Here is a 19,113-nt window from a genome sequence, read left to right on the forward strand (position 1 = left end):
TCTCTGCTTTTCTCGCGGCAGTCCTGAGCATTCATTCAGTGGTGGAAGATGCAATTGACACACTATTTGTAAGCATGAGAAAGGAGGAAGTTAATGATGTCAGAGTCAGATCGGAAAAAAACCCCACTGGTTTGTCATTAAGAGATTTGTGTGTCCCGCACAATCTTTTAGATGGCCAGAGATTACTAGAAGGTAAAAATGTTATTGACATTAGAGCGCCTATATTCACTGAATATGTGTGTTTGGAATGTTATACAATTAGCCATCAAGATTCCTCCATTATAAATAAGAAAAAATAAAGAACAAAATTGTTTCAGACGTAGGACACTACTACCTAATACTACTTATTAGTCGTGCCCTCCATTTATAATCAGTATATCAGTTTCTGTACATGCTGCACACACTGACATGCTATGACTCGCCTTAACTACTAGCCAATAATGTTGGTATAACTTCTACTAAGAAACTGTTTCAAAACATTTCACAACTGCAGATTATTTTAAGGACACTTTCTGAATGTCACTATTTTGTCTGGGAGATCGGCTTCTGGATTTTTCATGTACTCTCATTATCATTCCCCCCCCCCCCCCCCCCCCCCCCCAACCCACACACACACCCTGGACTGTGGATGACATTATGATGTCATAGTTTCAGTAATGAAGTAATGTCAGTTTCAATGAAACTCAAGAAGTTAATCTGTGTGTTCTGCTTTTTTGGAAGATGTCTTCGAGAGATTTGCATTTGTAGGGGTTTCCGTAATTTTGCTAGAAATAGAATTTGGCCAGTTATGACTTTTGCTTCACTGCTTCCCTGGAGAGCCTAGAGTTTTGTTTTTAGAACAACTGATTTGAATCTCGAGGAACAAGTTCACTCAATCTCAGATATTGTGAATCATCTATTGTGCCCTCAAAATGTGATCCATCAGGGAATTCCCAAGACGTCCTTGCTGTTTCTGCTCTTAACCAGTGGAGGCTTGGTCGCTTCATTGACACTGCATGACAATGGGAAGGCTCTGCAGGAATAGTTTAAACAAAAAACATAACAAAGAAAATACTTAATGTTCAAATACAGAATAAGTACTGCTATTGCTACAGATTAATATTGGGTAGTCAAAGGAGCAAGAATAAAGGAAAATAATACAAACAAACCATAAAAACAAGCCAACAGCTAGCTGGTGCTACCCCTTGAACCCCATGTTCTCTAATTGGTCAAAGAGGCCATGTTTTGAAGAACAGTACCGAAGTGCCACAACCTGTGTATTAGGTCTTTCATCTTTTTTTAGAATAAAGAACATCTCTGGTACTACGGAGGTACTACCTGGAACTGCAAATTTCTATATATGTTCAAAGAGGGGTTGCAATATTTGAAAAATTTAACCATTGACCCATCCACTGTATAGTTGATCTCTTCTACTACACTAAAATGGAGAGCTTCTCTGTTATGGAGGCACTGCTTGGAGTTTCTATTTGTGTTTATGATGGGGCTGCCATATTTTGAGATATCTAACCGAAGCCCCTCGCACTATGTATTGGATATTTTCAGCTCTTATCCAAGCCTCATGGGACGGTTGAGAGGACGGCTTCCAACGAAGTAATATCAGTCTTCTAGCCAATACGGTCAGGGAGGCCAAAAAGTCAGCGCGCCGTTTCCGGTATTACACCAAAGAGAGCTGTTGATGCAGCTGGAGAAAAGAGCGCCGGGAGTAGTCCCGATAAGGAATCAAAGATATTGGACCAGTAGTTGTGAAGAGAAGGGCAAGACCAAAGCATAAGAACTAATGAGTCAGGACATTGTTGATGCCTGTCACAAACGGGTCGATGTCAGGAGACATTTTAGAAAATCAGACTTTTATCCAGTGAGCGAGGTGTAGAATTTTACACTGGATTAGACCATGCTTGGCACATACAGATGAAGAGTGGACGCAGAGAAGAATATTATCCCATAGATCATCTTTTATTTTCATATCTTTGCCTGAATCCTGCTCCCATGATGTTCCAACTGCCAACAATGAGAAAGTTTTTCTCTCATTTCCATATTAGATGGTACATTTGCATGTTAGGGTAGTAGTAACAAAGAATCAGTGGAGGAGTCTGCAGGCTGAGAGGGAAATCGGGAGTTTGTGTCCCGTAGAAAGCTAAAAACCTGTATACTGTATATAAATTGGCTAAACTCATTTTAAGGTTAGTCTGAGTATGTGTATTTCACTTGAGTGATTGTGTTCCCAAACACTGCTAGAACCAAAAAACCAACTCGTAAAACATTGTACAGATATTGTGAGGAATGCGAATAATTTGGCTCGACTGGCCTTGAAAGAGGGAGTTAATCATTGGAAATTTTGACTAATTTAATGTCTGTCGGAGGGGTAGCATCACTGCTATATTTCTGCTTTGTGCGATTTTGGTATTTATTTATTTTTTTAAATCATTTTTAGCGAACCTTAGCTGCAAATTAGAAAAAAGTTTTACTTGTTCCATTATCACTTTGTTATTCACATCACTATTTTGCTTCTATGTGACACTGAAGCAAATGATAATGGCCGAGATATGCTGCAAGATGCTTCAAGGTAGTCATTGATATGACTGGTCATATCATTGTCTGCCTTTAATAGGGAATGAGACATCTGGGACACGAGACTTACCAGTGTTACCGCCACGTTCAAGACTATTATGGACATTTGGATATATTAATGTTTGCATTTGGTTTGAGTCTCTCTGGTTTTTATTTGTCATCTTTAGTCTAGTCATCAAAATGTTTGTTTGTGTGTGAGGGGGGGAGGTGGATGTGGTTACCTTAGTTATTTTCCACAATGGAGTTTTCAATTACCTCCAGTCAGTCTCATTTCTCGATTGCAATACAGTTTTCATCAGTCGATTGGTGAGAACTTTGAATAAGGTGCACCGCAAGTGATGAGGACATGAAGCACAGGTTCCTGCCGTCACAGTGGAATCGGCTACCTATTTTTAGGTCTAATAATCAGTTTGTTCCAGTAGTGGAAATAAGGTGTTAATTAAACCCCAATGTCGAACAGAGGGACGCAACATTAAGCCATCAATTCCACTCAAAACACTATATATTGATCTGCTTTTTGTGGTTTGGAGTAAATAAGTAAATCTCCTTTGCTGGTCTTTTCATTGAGATAAGATGGTGAAGCATAGGTGAATGCACAAGGCTTCGAGCGGATCCCCTGAGGTTGATCCTGGAGATGGAAGGATGGGAGTTGATATGAAGTGAATGTTGACGCTTTACCATCACTCGATTGATTCTGAATGGGGGCAAACCAGTCCAATGTCCCGAAGGGCTGCTTCTGCTTTTCTGCAAAGTCAGACCTAATCATTTGTCAACTTATTTGTGGTTGACTTCTCGGCATCTCTGCTGAGAGGTGTGAAGATAAGAGGTAGGTGTGAATTAAAACGGGGTTTCTGGCTCTCGACTGCAACAACCATCAGTAAGTAAGTAGTAAGTCAAATTTATTTATAAGGCACATTTAAAAACAGTTTTCACTGGCCAAAGTGCCGTACATGGTGCAAAAAGGCATATAAAAGAACACATACCACATAGAGAGTACATGAAAAACATAAAAATTAACAACATATCACAAAAGGGGAGGAAAGGCCAGGGAGAAAAGGGTGTGTTTTCAGCCTAGAGTTAAAAATGGTGACGGAAGGAGAGTCTCTAATTGAAGGCGGCAGCTCGTTTCCAAGGCGGGGGGCAGCCACAGCAAAAGCCCTGTCGCCCCTCTGTTTTAATCTAGTGCGTGGAACCTGCAGAAGACCCATACTACATGGTCTAAGGGACCTGGGAGCTGAGGGGCGGTGGATGAGCTCTGTGATATAGGGCGGGCCAGGCCATTTAGGGCTTTAAAAACCATAAGTAGGGTTTTAAAATGAATTCTGTGCTTGATGGGCAACCAGTGGCGGGATGCTAGGATGGGGGTTATATGTTCCCACTTTCTGGATCCAGTCAGCAGCCTTGCTGCGGAGTTCTGGACCAGCTGAAGGCGAGAGAGGAGTGATTGAGGGAGTCCTAGGTAAAGGGAGTTGCAGTAATCCAGCCGTGATGTATGAAGGCGTGAATAACTTTTTCCAGATTGTGAAATGATAAATGGGGTTTCATCTTAGCAATGACTCTGAGCTGGTAAAATCTGCTCTTGACTACAGCAGTAGTTTGCTTGTCAAAGCAAAAATTCGAGTCAAAGATGACACCCAGGTTTCTGGTGTGGGGTTTGACGTAGGGGGAGAGAATACATAGGTCGGCCGCGCGAGGGGCTTTAGGACAAAGGTCATCTGACTCGTCCCCGGGTAGTTGACCTGAGGCTTGCTGCTCCGTACCTGTCTAGCCCCCCGGGCTGACCGCCTGTTCACCCCCAGCCCTGTCCTCGTCCCTCCCCTAGGCGTCACAGTTGGGCATCCAGTATTCAGATTTCCCAGGCCACATGCCCCCATGATATATCCTTCCACCCACCCCATCCTGAATCCGTCCCTTGTTGGGGGTGTAATTTCACAGTCCGGCCCTGCCCTTCCTTCAGCTGCAGGTTTTCAAGTTGTTGGCTTTTACCGTGCCAGTTTGTGGAACTTTGGTTTTCATTCCTTTATCAAATCCAAACCTACTTTCCTCTGAGTTAGTTCAGTTCAGTTCAGTTCAGTACTTTTCCAGGCCGTCTCAGTACATTCCCAGACCCTCTGATGTTTGGGTCCTCTCCCTTTGTGGTCATCCTTCTACCCCGGCTCCGGACACAATCTTTAGGATGTTGAGTCACAAACAAAATGTGGTCCTACGTATTGCCCTCAGTAAGTGCAAAAAGAGGAGAACATTTTAATATAAATGTATATTATTTAATTTTTTTAATTTCTACCAATAAATAGATCAAGGAATCATAAATGTTTGAGGATGATACACATATAAATGAATAAAAAATGTATTAAGTCATTTAAAACTTAATAAAATTAAATAAGCAGTCGAAAGTCAGGGGGGCGTTGCGGTTTCAGGGGAGGAGATGATTTACAAGAACAAGAGGCTCAACCAAGTGTGTCTGTGTGTGTGCAAGTGGAACTCAAAGGGGGGATGTGCGAACTGCACTGAAATAGTTTTGAGGTTGTTATACACACACGCAGGCAGCAGGGTGTGTGTGAGTTTCGTGTCACAGATCAAGGAGGCCCCCTATCCTTCCCCTTCTAGAGGCAATACCCCTCATGCCTCTGGGGACAAAACGGAACACACCAGGGTTTCCCAGAAGAAACCTTTAACCCTTTTTATTAGGATTTAAAATTCTAATAAACATTCAACATACAAGCCTTCATTCAGTAGACAAGATAACTCGCCAAATTCACATATCTGCATGCCATGCCATGTGTTCATAAGGTCAAAAGGCAAATTCGTTTGCAAACTAAAGATGACGCATTTCAAAACTCTATGCTAGATCACTTAGTCATATAGGAAACATTGAAACACAAAGATAAAGTCATCAGTGCTCGTTGAAAGGGGATATTATGACCACTATAGCTATTTATAAATAACTAAATTCTTATCAAGGTCTCCCATCATGAGGAAGCATAGGTTAATATGATTTATAGTTGCCTTATATGGTACAAATAAAAAAATAAAAATCGATCCCATGCCCTATGAGTCGATATTGCAAAATTTAAATGAAACTGATCCTAAATCGATTTTTTTACCCAGCTCTACTTAAAAATGACAACACCCCCCAACCAATAAACCAACAAACAAGATTTAAGAAAGAAAATAACAAGCTTTTATTTATGTTTGTAAACAGTACAGAAAAAATATTGTGACCCACTGTAGCAGTGAGTGGCAGCAGTGTTAATTTAACAAATGACAAATTGTACACATGCACACTAAAGGATAATTGCAACGACTTTATAGCCACATATAGAGCTATCACTTCATTTAAACAGTCATTCACTAGCATAAGTCACAAGTATTTTAAAAATCAATTTTCACCGCTTATAAAACCCACAGTACCATGGAAGCATGCTGTAACTATAGTAATTATCAAACTAATTAGGTATTAGGGACGAAAGAAAGTCTGTGATTTGCCTTGTAAAGTCAAACCATTTGCCTCGGTTATATGTCATCAGGACTTTGCCTGACGTGGGTGTAGAAGAGTGTAGTGAGTTTTCCCCATGCAATGGGAGATCAATGTTACTTTGCCATTAACGCATTGTGACGAACTCCTCCGAGGAGGTGGGGTGGATGGCGATTGTCCTGTCGAAGTCGGCCTTGGTGGCGCCCATCTTCACGGCCACAGCAAAGCCCTGCAGCATCTCGTCACAGCCCAGGCCCTGCATGTGCAGCCCCACCACCTAGCGAACGCAGCAGAACCACACTTGCATTCTCAGTGAGCTGCACTTACTGAGAATTGTCAGATTCCTAGAATACATATATTAAAGAGCCAGTTTAGAACAGCAATACACTGGTCCAGTGACAATCAACTCAGGTCAGTTGCAATTTAGTGCTCTAGTCAATTTCAGTTTTACATTAATCTTTTCAAAACACTTATTTTATTTGCGGAACCAAAGACTGGGTAGCCCCGCCCATTCTGCCGGCGGTTTGAGTTCGCCGCGCAGAAGGGTCTGGAGAAGGGCCATACGTTTCTTTCTGCTTCTGATTCGTTTTTGCGGGAGCCAATCACCAAGCTGGCTTTTCCCCCTGGCGTGCTATTGGCTGGTATAACAAAAGGACGACAGGGAAGCGACGGCGAGCAGCCAATTGCGTACAAAGTCATTTGAACTAGGCCCATTGATCACGCCTCTTGTGCTGAAGAAAATGACAGCAGCTTCCCCAGGCCAACGTGCAATCTACGATTGAGCTTGGTCTGGCAATAGCCAGGCTAGGGCTAATGGTTAGTTTGAGATGCATCGTACACCTCCCGCACGAGTTGCAAAGTGAAATATCTCCCAGCTTTCTTGCGACATTTCACCGAGACACGCCCTCTTTTGGTCGGTCCCACTCGGGATTCTGAGAGTCCACCGATGATAACCGTACAACTTGACAAACAAAGATGGCTGCGCCCGTAATGAGATGCATGTTTTTTGTATTTGTACCACGTTGGCCGTTTTAATGTCGATTTTAAATGCTCTTACACACTTTATTACTTTGCTGCTTTATCCGGTCACCAAATTATGCATGGCACGGAATTGCTGTGATTCAAATACAATGTAAAGTTGTGTTGATTTTTTTCGAGCTGGTTTGCCAAAGAGGCTAATGTAGCTAACAATAACAATGACAATGACCACTGACCAATAGCCAATGACTCTCAAAGATAAACAGGAATGCTATTAGTGTAAGCCAGGAAATTATGTTACACAAACAGCTCTTGTGCTGCTTACCTTTTCCTCCGGGCCCACACACACCAGCTTCATGACACACTGGGACTTCCTGCTGGTCATGGCGTGGTACATCGGCGTGAAGGACGTCGTGTAAGTCTTCACGTTGTCCTTACCTCGGCTTGTGACCGCCTCCTCTGTGAAACGAACACACACAGACACAAAGGTTACAATGATTACCATTTGCCAAACAAAATATAGCGGAAAAAAAATGACAATTATCAAACAATTGGTCATTTGGGAGACACTTGTAAATCTCAACACATCTAATATAAGTAACACATCATTACTTATTGCAAATATAGAGATGCTTGATTGCTCAAGGTCCAGTCGGTACAACTGAGTAGCATGTGGCAGTGACGTTTAAGATGTCACCAAAATGAATGTTTGTTGTAGCGCCAACTGCTATGGAGACTGCCCTTACCTGAACCTTAACATCACAATGGTGGCCTGTACCGTCCTGTATTGTGTAAGGTGCCAATAGGACCTTCCAAAATGATGTCATCATTTATGACAGCATAGAGTAGCAAAGTGTCAGGTAATGTGGTTCCTTAATAGATTTATGAATGGTATATAGTTATTTAGTCAGTAAATGTTAAACTATAGGTCATAGCCTACAAGTAAAGGTTGTAAGAAAAGTGTGTGTGTGTGTGTGTGTGTGTGTGTGTGTGTGTGTGTGTGTGTGTGTGTGTACAACTATACAAGCAAGATTCCAAGCTGCCCTACTTCTTAACATTAGTAAAGGGTGAAATTAGATTTCACCCTGATTGTTCCGATTTTTTATATAAAAGTCACCTGACATTTACTATAGAATTAGAAGTAAGTGTAACGTATTTCCCGCACTATAACGCGCACCGGATTATAAGGCGCACCTTCAATGAATGACCTATTTTAGAACTTTTTTCATAAATAGGGCGCACCGGATTATAAGGCGCATAGCATAGAAGATACTGCAGTCAAACGTATGACTGGGGATGCGTTATGCATCCACTAGATGGAGCTGTGCTAATTGTATAGCTCGTCACGCGCAACGCAACTGTGAGGACGAGTTGCTGCATTTAGCAGATATAAAACTGGAACCTTTATGACAAAAAAGTAAAACACAATTACGCAGTTCCAAACCTTAGATTTTTTAAATATCTTGCAAACGTGAATGATACAAAGTAGAGCATCGCACCCTCGAATCTTGTAGTGTGGCCAGTCTTCCGCCCGATTTCCTGGCTCTGTGATCGTATAGTGTGACCTTCCGTGAGTAAGAGCAGTAAAATGCTGTGTGCACTGACTACGATAGCCGTAATGCTGCAAGCGGTGTGACTTTATCGTAGTCGTAGTGAAACATTTTATTATTATTATTAAATTGTTTTTATTGGTTTTTCATACTGAAACATTTTGACAGAGCGCCGTTTACAACCAGCATGGATCAACCAATTAACCAATTGATCCATATATAAGGCGCTCCGGATTATAAGGCGCACTGCTGTTTTTTGAGAAAATTACCGGCTTTTAAGTGCGCCTTATAGTGCGGAAAATACGGTAGTAACAAAACTACACTTACATGGCGCCAAGGTTGATTCCTGACTGCTCTAGACTGCGAATAAATCTGTTTAACCCATCAGAATCAGGACTCTTTTTCATAGGCCCAATATGTAACCTTCATTCATCTCGATAGCAGTCGGCGCTACAAGCCAGTGTTTATTTACACTCTGATGCATGAAAAATTCTTACTTTTGATAACACAACTGTGTGTGCGGTTCAACCGTAAAGGTTTTGTTTTTTTCCGATACTAACTTTCTCTGAAAGAGTGATTTCCTATTTATAGAACAGGGAAGCGAGTTAAAAACATCTCCAAAACATGGATGTATCAAAGAATACACACCCACTTCATTACCACGTCAAAACCCAGTCACTATTTTAGACTCTGGTTAAAAAGTGTGTGAATCAGGGTTATGAACTAATCCTCTGAACACGTAGAATATTATGATGAAAGGACGGAGCATAAACTCATCTTCATTGACCATATTAGGCGCGTCCAAAGAGGGTTGAGCTTCCCGGACACAGTATGTATACATAATATATACACCACAGTGTGTGCGAATGCGTGGAGCTCTGTCCTGGCCAGAGGTTGATTTTGCTGTCCACGCCACAAAGGGGTACGCTTCTGGGACACATATAATATATAATATAATGCCAAGGTACATTTTATGTATAACATTGCTTATTATAAGGTTTCAACCGTACTACAATTTCATAGCCATGGTTATTACATGCCCCCCACCTTCCTAGAACTGTAAGCCAAATTAATTATTTTTTAAAACTCTCTGGACCGTTTGTCCCTACTGGGCCACTGTATAAACATGCCGGTGCAACATGGTGGGATGAAGAGGACCCATCCCTGATTTAGATATAAAGGGCTCATCCTTACACAAAGGAAACTCATCGATTCTTAGTTTCATGGGATTATACACTCATTTAAAGCCTGCTAACTAACATTACATTCCACATCAGCTGCAAACAAAAAAACAGGCGGCTCACCCTCTGTCAAGCCCACGGTTCCTATCGGCGGATGGGAGAACACGACGGTGGGAATGGTGGAGTAATCAACCTTGGAGTCAGCTTTGCCGTCAAACAGTCTGTGAGCCAGCTTCCTGCCGGCAGCGATGGCCACTGTCCATACACAATTCAGATGACGTAAGAACATCACCAACCAACCAAATCAAAGCACACGCCTATATGAAGACCACTGAACACACATGAGCCAGTGGCCAACCCAACAGATTTTGAAATCACTGAACTCGATCCGTATCCAAAGAATTTGATATGATCAGAAAATAAACAAAACAGCAGAATTATCCTAAGACAAAGAAGCCTTGCTTCAATTTGTTTTGTAAAATCGGATCTTACCGGGTGTCAGCAGGGCTTTGCCGCAGACGTCTCCCAGGGCATAGATCCCGGGGCGGCTGGTGTTCTGGAACTCATCCACCACAATATGTCCCATCTTGTCCTTCTCAATTCCCTGTCAATTTTTAACAGACACACGTCACCAAATTAGCCAAAATACTGATTCTCTCTGTATGAGGTGAAGAAGCAGCATAAGCAAAGTGTAAAAAATCATAAAGAAATAGGGGGGGGCATAATAAGTGCATTATGTTCTGCATCTATAAAGTCACATTAAATCCTTGATGGATTTTTTTTAATTGTATTAATCTTGATCCAAGTAGATCTCTGGCATATGCCAATTCCAAAATAGGTCATTTTAATGGTTTAGCTTTCAGGCTTAACATCTTTGGCCTTTAATTTGATATCTAATGAGTAATAAGTGTTCTTAGAAAAGGTAATCTTTCACATGGTTTAGACAAGGTTCCAACAAGAAAAGTCCTTGTATTTTCATAAATATAAACTGATTTCTGAAATGCCGTATCATGCAGTATCGTCTAAGATCATTTGTATTACTTCTAATTATCTGTCATCATTTGTATTGAAAATACGATCTAACAATTTACACAAGTACTACATCTTATTATGCCCATTGCTGAAAGGAGATAGTCGGTTTTGCATAAAATGCACAATTCACATACAAGTAGCGGTAGTATAAATTGGTCGGTTTCATAAATTCTAAAGTACAGGCATTGAGGGGAAACAGAGTGGTCACCATCTGGCTGGTGTGGAGGCCAGTCGTGTTGGGTTCCCTGCCGATGGCCCATAAGAGGCAGTCAACCTCTTCAATGGTGCTGATCTCCTCCTCCCCACTCTTCTTCTCAGGGTCCTTGGTGGTGAGCGTGACTTCAAGGCCGCCGGCCGATCTCCTCACCGACTTGACCTGCGTGTTCTTCCACAAGTCTATTCCAGAGTTTTCTATTTCTTTCGTGCAATTTGCACTTATCAAGCTGTCAAAGCTTCTTAACACCTGTGTGCACAGACGTGGAATAAGGAGAGAAAAGATGTGCGATTCGAGTAAAATAAGTATAAATATTATTAAAATAAATAAATAATTCAAACATTTCAGCCCTCCGAATAAAAAAACGTTGTCACCAATTATGCATTCAGCCTAAATTTTCCATCCAATGTGACGTACCCACCACCTTTTTGATGGACAAGGCTATGGGCAAACTTACCAGCAGCAATGTGAGCACAGCAACACACAAATTAGAGTCTCGTACACAACCTCGCTGAAGAGTGTCCAAGATGTACGCATTAGATAGGTTAATAACACGTTTCTTACCCCAGTCTGTCTAATTATGAGGGAGGTTTTAGATCCCAGGGTGGATAAAATCCCTGCCATCTCGACAGCAATGTATCCTGCGCCCACAACCACACTGCGTCTGTTGGGGAAACATTTGATAGAACCAGGGAACAAAATCATGTGAAAGACTTTAGCGTCACACATGTAGACTTACCTTGGCAGCGTTTCTAATTGAAAGAAGCCATCGCTTGTGATGCCCAGACTTGCACCTGTTATATAAAAATAACAAAAACCATCTGAGCTACTTTAAAGTCACTCCAGCTACTCTTGATTATGTTATCATCCGACATTTTCCACATTCACACCACGATCAACTACTGCAAGCACAACTTCATTACCTGGAATTTGATCGTCGCTCAGTTCGGTAGGGCGCCCTCCGGTGGCGATAATAATGTGTGACGCTGTGTACTTTTTTCCGTTCACCTCGACGGTAGGCTCAGCATCATCTGTGAAGCTGGCATGGCCTTCAATCGTCTCTATTTCAGCCTTCAAGAGGCAGGTGGTGATAAATCGTTACTTTGAGATCAAATGTTACGTTACATGGGTAGTTGCACAGTATATTCAATTATGTCTCGCAGTGCTAGCCAAGACGTTTATGACATCACCCATCATGTGGTTATTGCGATTTAGGCGCCAGGCTGGGAAGGTACAGTTAAGGACATGTGATTGAACCAACCTTATCAAGGTTATTGCGGTAAATGTCGTTCAGCCGACGGATATAAGCATCCCTTTTGCTCTTGAGGGTTCTGTAAAGAGCACAACAAATATATTTGTATCTTTATTATGGTAATTTTATTGCGTCTTACAGGGACACCCTACATATTGAAGTGTCCTCACTCAGTCATCACTAGGAGTTTTCTGCATCCATCCTGTGAAAGAAAATGTTTGTCTGTCACCATTTGCTGCTTAAAACCTGTACTTCCTTCTTCTCATAGAGGAAGTTGCTTCCTTGTTGAATAATTCACTAGTGTTTCCCTCAGTTACGCCACAGCACCGCACCTATTCTCTCCGATCAACTATGATATGGCAAAAAACAACACACCCCGGATCAACTGCCTAACGAGATAGGGAACTCTGCACTCCAAAGAAGCCAAAAGATGCCAGTGGCAGAGTGAAAAGCAACAACTGCATGCAAATCAGCTATCCAACAGCTAGTACAAATGTGACAGCTCGAGGTTAAACTTACCCCCAGTTGAAATTTGAATGTCCGACTTCAAACCCGTAATCGGAGTGATCATGGAGGTACTCTGCATGGACGGCCGCGTTCCACATAACCTGTCGAACAAGATCCTGCTAAGCGAGGCAAAACCATCACCAAGCACTTGCCACTATAACACCAGTTTGTAGGCATAAGCCCTGCCTTGTCCTGAATACCATACTTCTCAATCCCATGTCGCTTTGGATAAAAGCTTCTGCTAAATTCCTAACTAGTTCAAATAGTTAAGTGTTGTAAAGTCATCCTTTAAAACTGATCGCACTGTCAATAAAGAAGTACATGTATTAAGGTAGGCCTTCACATACACCCCACCTAAAGGTTTCATGAAAACACTGAACAGGGATTGATTAAATACATTACCTTTTTTGGGACACAGCCAACATTGACCTTGAGAGGGGAAACAAATACCATTGGGTTCAAAATGCAACAATCCTGATCAAAGAAAGAAAGTCATAGTTTCATAAACGGTTCTTTGTTGTCTCAGTATTTGTTGTCAAATTGTTATTAACTTCTTTTTTTTTAAAGCGATCCGCACAGATCACGCTCCATACAAAACATACATTTGCCCTGGTTCCGTGCCAGATTGTTTAAACAAAAACACACCTTACTGGGGGCCGTTGGTTGGGTATGAGGCAGGAATGCAGCAGCTAAAACAACCGAGACAGTGCAATGACAACTTATCCATGATAACTGTTGTTACTCACGCAGGTACCTCCGAGTTTGTGGCTCTCTATCACCGCGGTGGACGCTCCTAGTTCGGCGGCTCTCCGTGCGCCTGCCAGACCCCCAGAACCACCGCCGATCACGATCAAGTCGAACCGGGTCACTGAATCCGAAGCCATTCTTCGCGAGTAAACTGTATGTCTTCGTACAGATCAACGAAACTTTCAGTGGATTAAGGAACGGTCTTACGTTCTGGCAATCTTGAGTATTTGTTGTAACCAGGAAGCCAGCGCGCGTTGTTTATACAAACGGGTGGGAGGGTCAAATGAAAGCCAGTGTTGTGTCATTATGAATAACAACAAACGTGTGCAAATCCTAGAATCACGTTTGCCAAAAGTCATGGGGAACCTTACACGGTCTTCAGTATGAGGATATCTCACAATAAAATCGGAAGCAAACCCGATTTGCATCATGGAGGGAATGCATTATATATTGCAGTGACCGCTATGGGAATATAGTCATATGTTGAACTCAAATCTGGTAAGAAGTATAAGACACACTCCAGGTCATACTGTATCTGATTCTGCAGGCGTTAGTATGCAAACATGCATCCTACAGCGCACATCATATTGAGCATTAATGCAAGGTGCAATCAATGCAGGATTGTGTTACGTTGCCCAAAGTTGGAAAACCGGCTCACCTTTGTAACGCCAGAGACAGTGAAACTATGCCAGAGAGTCGTCTGTTTAGTCTAATAAACATCATAACTATATTTTCTTTACATTTCAGTTACATATGCTGCAAATTACGTGTTCATTACGGCGCGTGTTCTTACACACCAAGTCCACGGTGTGTGGCGTTCAGCAGAAGCTCTGACTACTTCCTGTGTCAACGCACGGAAAATGCCATTACTGCACTGTTGACGGAAATGCAAACATCCATTCCTAAACTAATACATACCCTGCCCTCCGTCGACCAAATAGATTCAAATAGATATATATATTTAAAAAAATGGGCGTATGTACCTTATTATTTCTGTGTTAGTATAACGGGGGTTGTTAACGGGAGATTGGCCAGTGGAGAGCGTTACGCTGGTGGCGTAGTTTACGAGGTTTACTTACGTTTTCTCCAACGAAACACTTCTGGGAATGGCTACACTTTACGCAAATTGTCACACACACCGTGAACAGTCAGCAGTAGAGCTCTATCCTGAATACATTTGGTTCAAATCTGAGGATCGTTGGCGGTTTATAAAAGATGGATTTATATCGATGAAGCTCCCGGTGTTTCGCACACCGGATTTCAGGTTGGTATTAACATAACGTGACACTTTAGAGATAACGTTATGTCGGTTTTGATACACTCGGTCGTAGCAAGGGCCTTCCTCTTTGTGGTCCTATTCTAGGTGTGTGTACGTTTCCTAATATATCCATGATATAGAGTTTACAACACGGTATTCTAACGCTTATTGTTATTGTATTCAATCCCGCACGTTGGTTAATTGTTAGACGTGTAAATCACATCGAAACAAAATCTTTGATTCTCGTTTGTGGTGAGAGGGGAGGGGCTTCAACAACCCCATTTTTTTCCCTGCAATGTTGTGTCGTCTCGAAACCTGTATTTTAAACATATTATGGATAATACAGCTGTGTTATTGGTGTATGTTCACAGGGATCGGACGGGACCAGCAACACCACCGTGGAATATCTGCCTGTATATGGAGATGGATGTTTTGCATTGTAAATAATAAACCCTCTGTTATGGAGCAACCTGCAGACTGAACATAAAACAGCTTACCATGAATCACGTCAAGTATCCGAAAGGGCCGGAATCTCTTTTGCATCGGCAGGACTCATTAGGTTTGAATGGTCTCTTGACACCTTCACCTAACGTTTTGTATTGTAAGAAATGCGTATTTGCCTCTACACAGACTGAAGATTTTAAGAATCACATGCGGGAGCATGGTACTCCCTTTTACTGCTTTTACTGCAATCACGTCTTCTACAGTAAGAAGGAGCTGGAGATTCATTTGCTACAGCACAAGTACCCGTTCAGATGCCAGTTCTGTGGACAAGGATATATGAGGAGGGCGCACCTATTGAAACACATTGAGCGCTTGCACAGTAAAGATGCTGGCCCAGAGTTAAACCATGCTCAGACGACCTTACCAGAGACATTTTCTCTCTCGACTGCGTTTGCACCTGGAGTTCATAGAACTAGCGTGCCCACTGTAAAGGTTAGAATACCAGTCCCTGTTGCGAGAAATGACCACGGCAACAAAGGCAGACAGCACCGCAAAAGGGTAGACTTGAATGTTATCCACGCCCCCAAAGTGAGCTCAGAGCTAATGTCCCCAGGGAAAAACTTTGTTCAGCATAATATGGCTCTAACGGTCCCACTTCCAGAAGAAGTCTCCATCCCTGCCGGCTGCATGGTGGAGCTGATTGAGGTGAAAACCGTCAACGGTACAAAGGAATTGAAGCTGAGACTTGTGTCTCAACAAGAAAATAAATCTGTGCTGGACGACACAGTGTTACCACATTCTGCATCAGTGAACCCCTTGTCATCTGCTTTGAACCACCAACACCTCCTAAAGTTGGTTAATGTGGAGAAAAGCAGCGTTAACCGTAAAATATACACGGCAAAGGATGTTAATGTAGAACGACCGGCCACCTATCAGACTATTGCAGCCCAAACCGCCCTGAACACATTCAAGAGAGCCATGCCTGGCACAAAAAGAACACTCAAAGAGTCGCTGATCCGCAATGTGGATATCCCCTACGCTTTACCAACCAAGGTGCCCAGAATCACTGTTTATCCAACAAGGCAGGGCATGGTTGCACCCATAACACAGACCGTCACACTAAAACCTCACACAGAATACCCTACACCTGTCATCACTGGCAGGATGGCCAAGGAGATCACCAGCGCTGCCATTCAGGCAAGCAAGGGAGCACTGTCGTCCTGTAAACCGCCACACCGGGAAAACAACACAGTTGTGGAATGTACCTCATTTCCCCCTGAGTTACAGGTGGCTGTGAAAGAGGAGCCCAACGATCTCGGTAACAAGACAACAGCTACTCCCAAGATAAAGGAAGAACCACTGAAACAGAATGACCAAACAAGACGAAACACAACATCTCCTTCCATTTCCTCGAGCGTTTTCACTACTGCCCTAGCCAGCACAACCATGCAAATTTTCTCAGAGTGCAAAAAGGAGAATGTGGCCGTGGACTCGACTATACTGATGACCATGCTGAAGAGACCTGGAAGCCTTCTGCTTGATCCTGAGTCCACCAAACAAACCAAGATGGAGGATAATTTATCTCCCCATAAGTCCTCCATTTGGTCAGAGTCAGGGGCAGATTGCAATAGGCGGTTTGAGGCCTTTCCTGTTATCTCATCCGTTTTTTCTTTAAGTCAACAGCAGGACGAGGTACAGAGTTCAATACGACCCTTGGTCAAGGAATTGCGTGGAATAGTTATGAGGAAGGAGAGCCCATCAGTGCAGGTGTCTACAGATCGCACTGAAATAAGAGGAGCAATTACTGAACCCAAAGAGGAGGTGGTGTCAACTATTCACTGTGTGCCAGAGGACAAAAAGGATAATGCTGGTACTGGAAAAGGATTACTAACCGAAGAGTCCTGTGATGTCACAAGTCCACCTTCAAAACATTGTTCTCAACAGACTCAAACACAAGCTAAGACATATTATGTCAAGGAAGAAACCTCCAGCACTAAAGGGAAAGAGAGTAACCAAAATAATCAAAGTCCCACCACCCAACGTGAGCATTTGACTGCTCAACAGCAAGCCTGCATCAACAACACACCTAATAATTCTCCTGTTACTGGAGACAGTCAAGGTCTCTTGCCACAATCTGCCTTCAAGAGGGAGGACAGCTCATCAAAATTCCTCACCGTCTCTTTAGAAAGGATGCAGATGGACTTCTGGACAAAAAAGATCCCTAAGCTTTCAAAAACAAGGATTCGCTCTCCAATGCGGGGGCTGTGCCACAAAGCTTTTCTTTACCCAGCCCCGTTGAGACTGGGCCAGCCGGTGATACGTCCGGGACCAAACCAACCGGTCGTAGTGCTGAACCACCCCAAACCCATAGTCCCCAAAAGGACTGAGGTTGACCACCTTTCAGAAACACTTGTCTCCACCGAGGTGCTTCCCAAGTGCCAGATCCTAAAGATGCGGTTGAGCAAAGTGATGGGAGAGAAGTACGAGGTCATTGGGTGCACTGTAGGTTTTTTTCCCTGAGGTTGTTTTTACATAAAAAATATGTATTACATACTGACAGTTGAGCTACATTCAAATAATCCCAATTGTACAATAGTATTCGTGATATTGGTATATTTGAAAGTTGTATATTTACAAGTTGAACATTGTTTCTTTGGGTGTGGGAATATGGTATGTATATACATATGTCTGAAGTGCAATGCTGTCTCCCTACCTTTGGTGATGGAATGTGGACCATCTATTGTGGTAGCTGTTTCAGTGACCAGAGTGTGGCTTGCTTTGAAACCACACTAATAATAGATTGTAGTAATTACTGATCCACCTATTTGTAATGACTAATTACTGTCCGATGTGTAGGCTTTAGGTTGAAATGCGGTGTTTAATCTCTGCCAATGCATGTGCGGCATAAGCTTAGTGCAATATGTCTTAAAATGTACAGTTTGTCTTGCGCTTGGTGTTGCTTGTCTACCCATTCATTATGCTGAGGCAACATTTACTGTTCACATTTCAAGAACACACGGACAAGCAAACCGCTTCAACTGATGTTCATACAAAATACACATACATGAAAATACTAGCTCTCTCCCCGACCAAACTATACTCTTCATGACAGCTATCTACTGAGGAAAATCAACTGGTCAAAATATTGTTCGCTGTGATGATGCACACTACTCTTTTTTAGAAGAAAAGGTGTATTTAATTTGTCCAACCTAATCTATTTATGCTTACATATTTTCCTATCTCTAATGTAACTAATGGTAAACCGTGATGAAAATATTTTCTAGTTTGATTTAGACGTTGAACATTATACATCAAAATTCATTGCATATATATATTTATTTCTTTTCACTCCTTCAGTATTATATCTTGCTTTTTTTTTTTTTTTTTTTACATTTTTCTCAATATAATGTGCTGCAGTGCAGACATCAGTCTGAGTTTAACATATTTTTATTGTTTGTCTTTAACTGCATTTCTTTGTTTGTTCCTTCTCAATGATCAATGGACAGATCATAAAATTATGTAACTGTTAAACCACTACAACAACACAAGAATTGTAAAATACTTTTAAAATTAATTGTCAATATTTATTTGACAGTTTTTCCTATCTGTTTTGCCATCATCTGCATTTTATTAACAAATCTTTTTATTATTAACTTTTTATTAATAAAACATACAATATTGTGAATTAAGTTGTCTGCTGCTCCTTAACACATATACCAGCCATGTAAACCTCGGGAACAGAACCTTGAGGGAATCAATTTTAAGCATTTGACCATCTTAAACATGTATATATTTTTGTTTCTTGACTCATTCCGCCACATAAAACGAAGTAAATTAAAATAATGTCCTTTTAATATCCTGATGATGCACCCATGCTTGGCATAAATTGTATTCAGCATGTCAAGTA

The 19,113-nt window shown here is 41.9% G+C and overlaps 2 protein-coding genes across 4 annotated transcripts; one reads left to right on the forward strand and one right to left on the reverse strand.

Annotated features, from left to right (window-relative positions):
- Nucleotides 1-5,726: 5,726 nt before the first annotated feature.
- gsr (glutathione reductase) lies at nt 5,727-14,288 on the reverse strand. Of its 3 annotated transcripts, XM_079744764.1 has the most exons (13): nt 14,163-14,288; nt 13,504-13,663; nt 13,160-13,186; nt 12,770-12,858; nt 12,260-12,329; nt 11,922-12,069; nt 11,738-11,792; nt 11,563-11,662; nt 10,993-11,247; nt 10,245-10,356; nt 9,876-10,007; nt 7,347-7,480; nt 5,727-6,320 (listed from the first exon to the last, which is right to left on the reverse strand). In XM_079744764.1, the coding sequence occupies exons 1-13, from the start codon at nt 14,225-14,227 to the stop codon at nt 6,171-6,173; spliced, it is 1,497 nt and encodes a 498-aa protein (XP_079600890.1). In that variant the 5' UTR covers nt 14,228-14,288; the 3' UTR covers nt 5,727-6,170. The 3 variants fall into 3 exon arrangements, with proteins under 3 accessions (XP_079600890.1, XP_079600891.1, XP_079600892.1); XM_079744765.1 differs by lacking the exon at nt 14,163-14,288 and having other exon boundaries at nt 13,504-13,746; XM_079744766.1 differs by lacking the exon at nt 14,163-14,288 and having other exon boundaries at nt 13,512-13,622.
- A 342-nt stretch (nt 14,289-14,630) lies between these two features.
- znf518b (zinc finger protein 518B) lies at nt 14,631-18,901 on the forward strand. The gene is made up of 2 exons (XM_079744767.1): nt 14,631-14,768; nt 15,134-18,901. Exon 2 carries the CDS (start codon nt 15,261-15,263, stop codon nt 17,724-17,726), a length of 2,466 nt encoding a protein of 821 aa, XP_079600893.1. The 5' UTR covers nt 14,631-14,768; nt 15,134-15,260; the 3' UTR covers nt 17,727-18,901.
- Nucleotides 18,902-19,113: the final 212 nt, after the last annotated feature.

This window comes from Pollachius pollachius (assembly GCF_949987615.1).
Source record: "Pollachius pollachius genome assembly, chromosome: 10".
In the NCBI taxonomy this organism is placed as follows: Eukaryota; Metazoa; Chordata; class Actinopteri; order Gadiformes; family Gadidae; genus Pollachius; species Pollachius pollachius.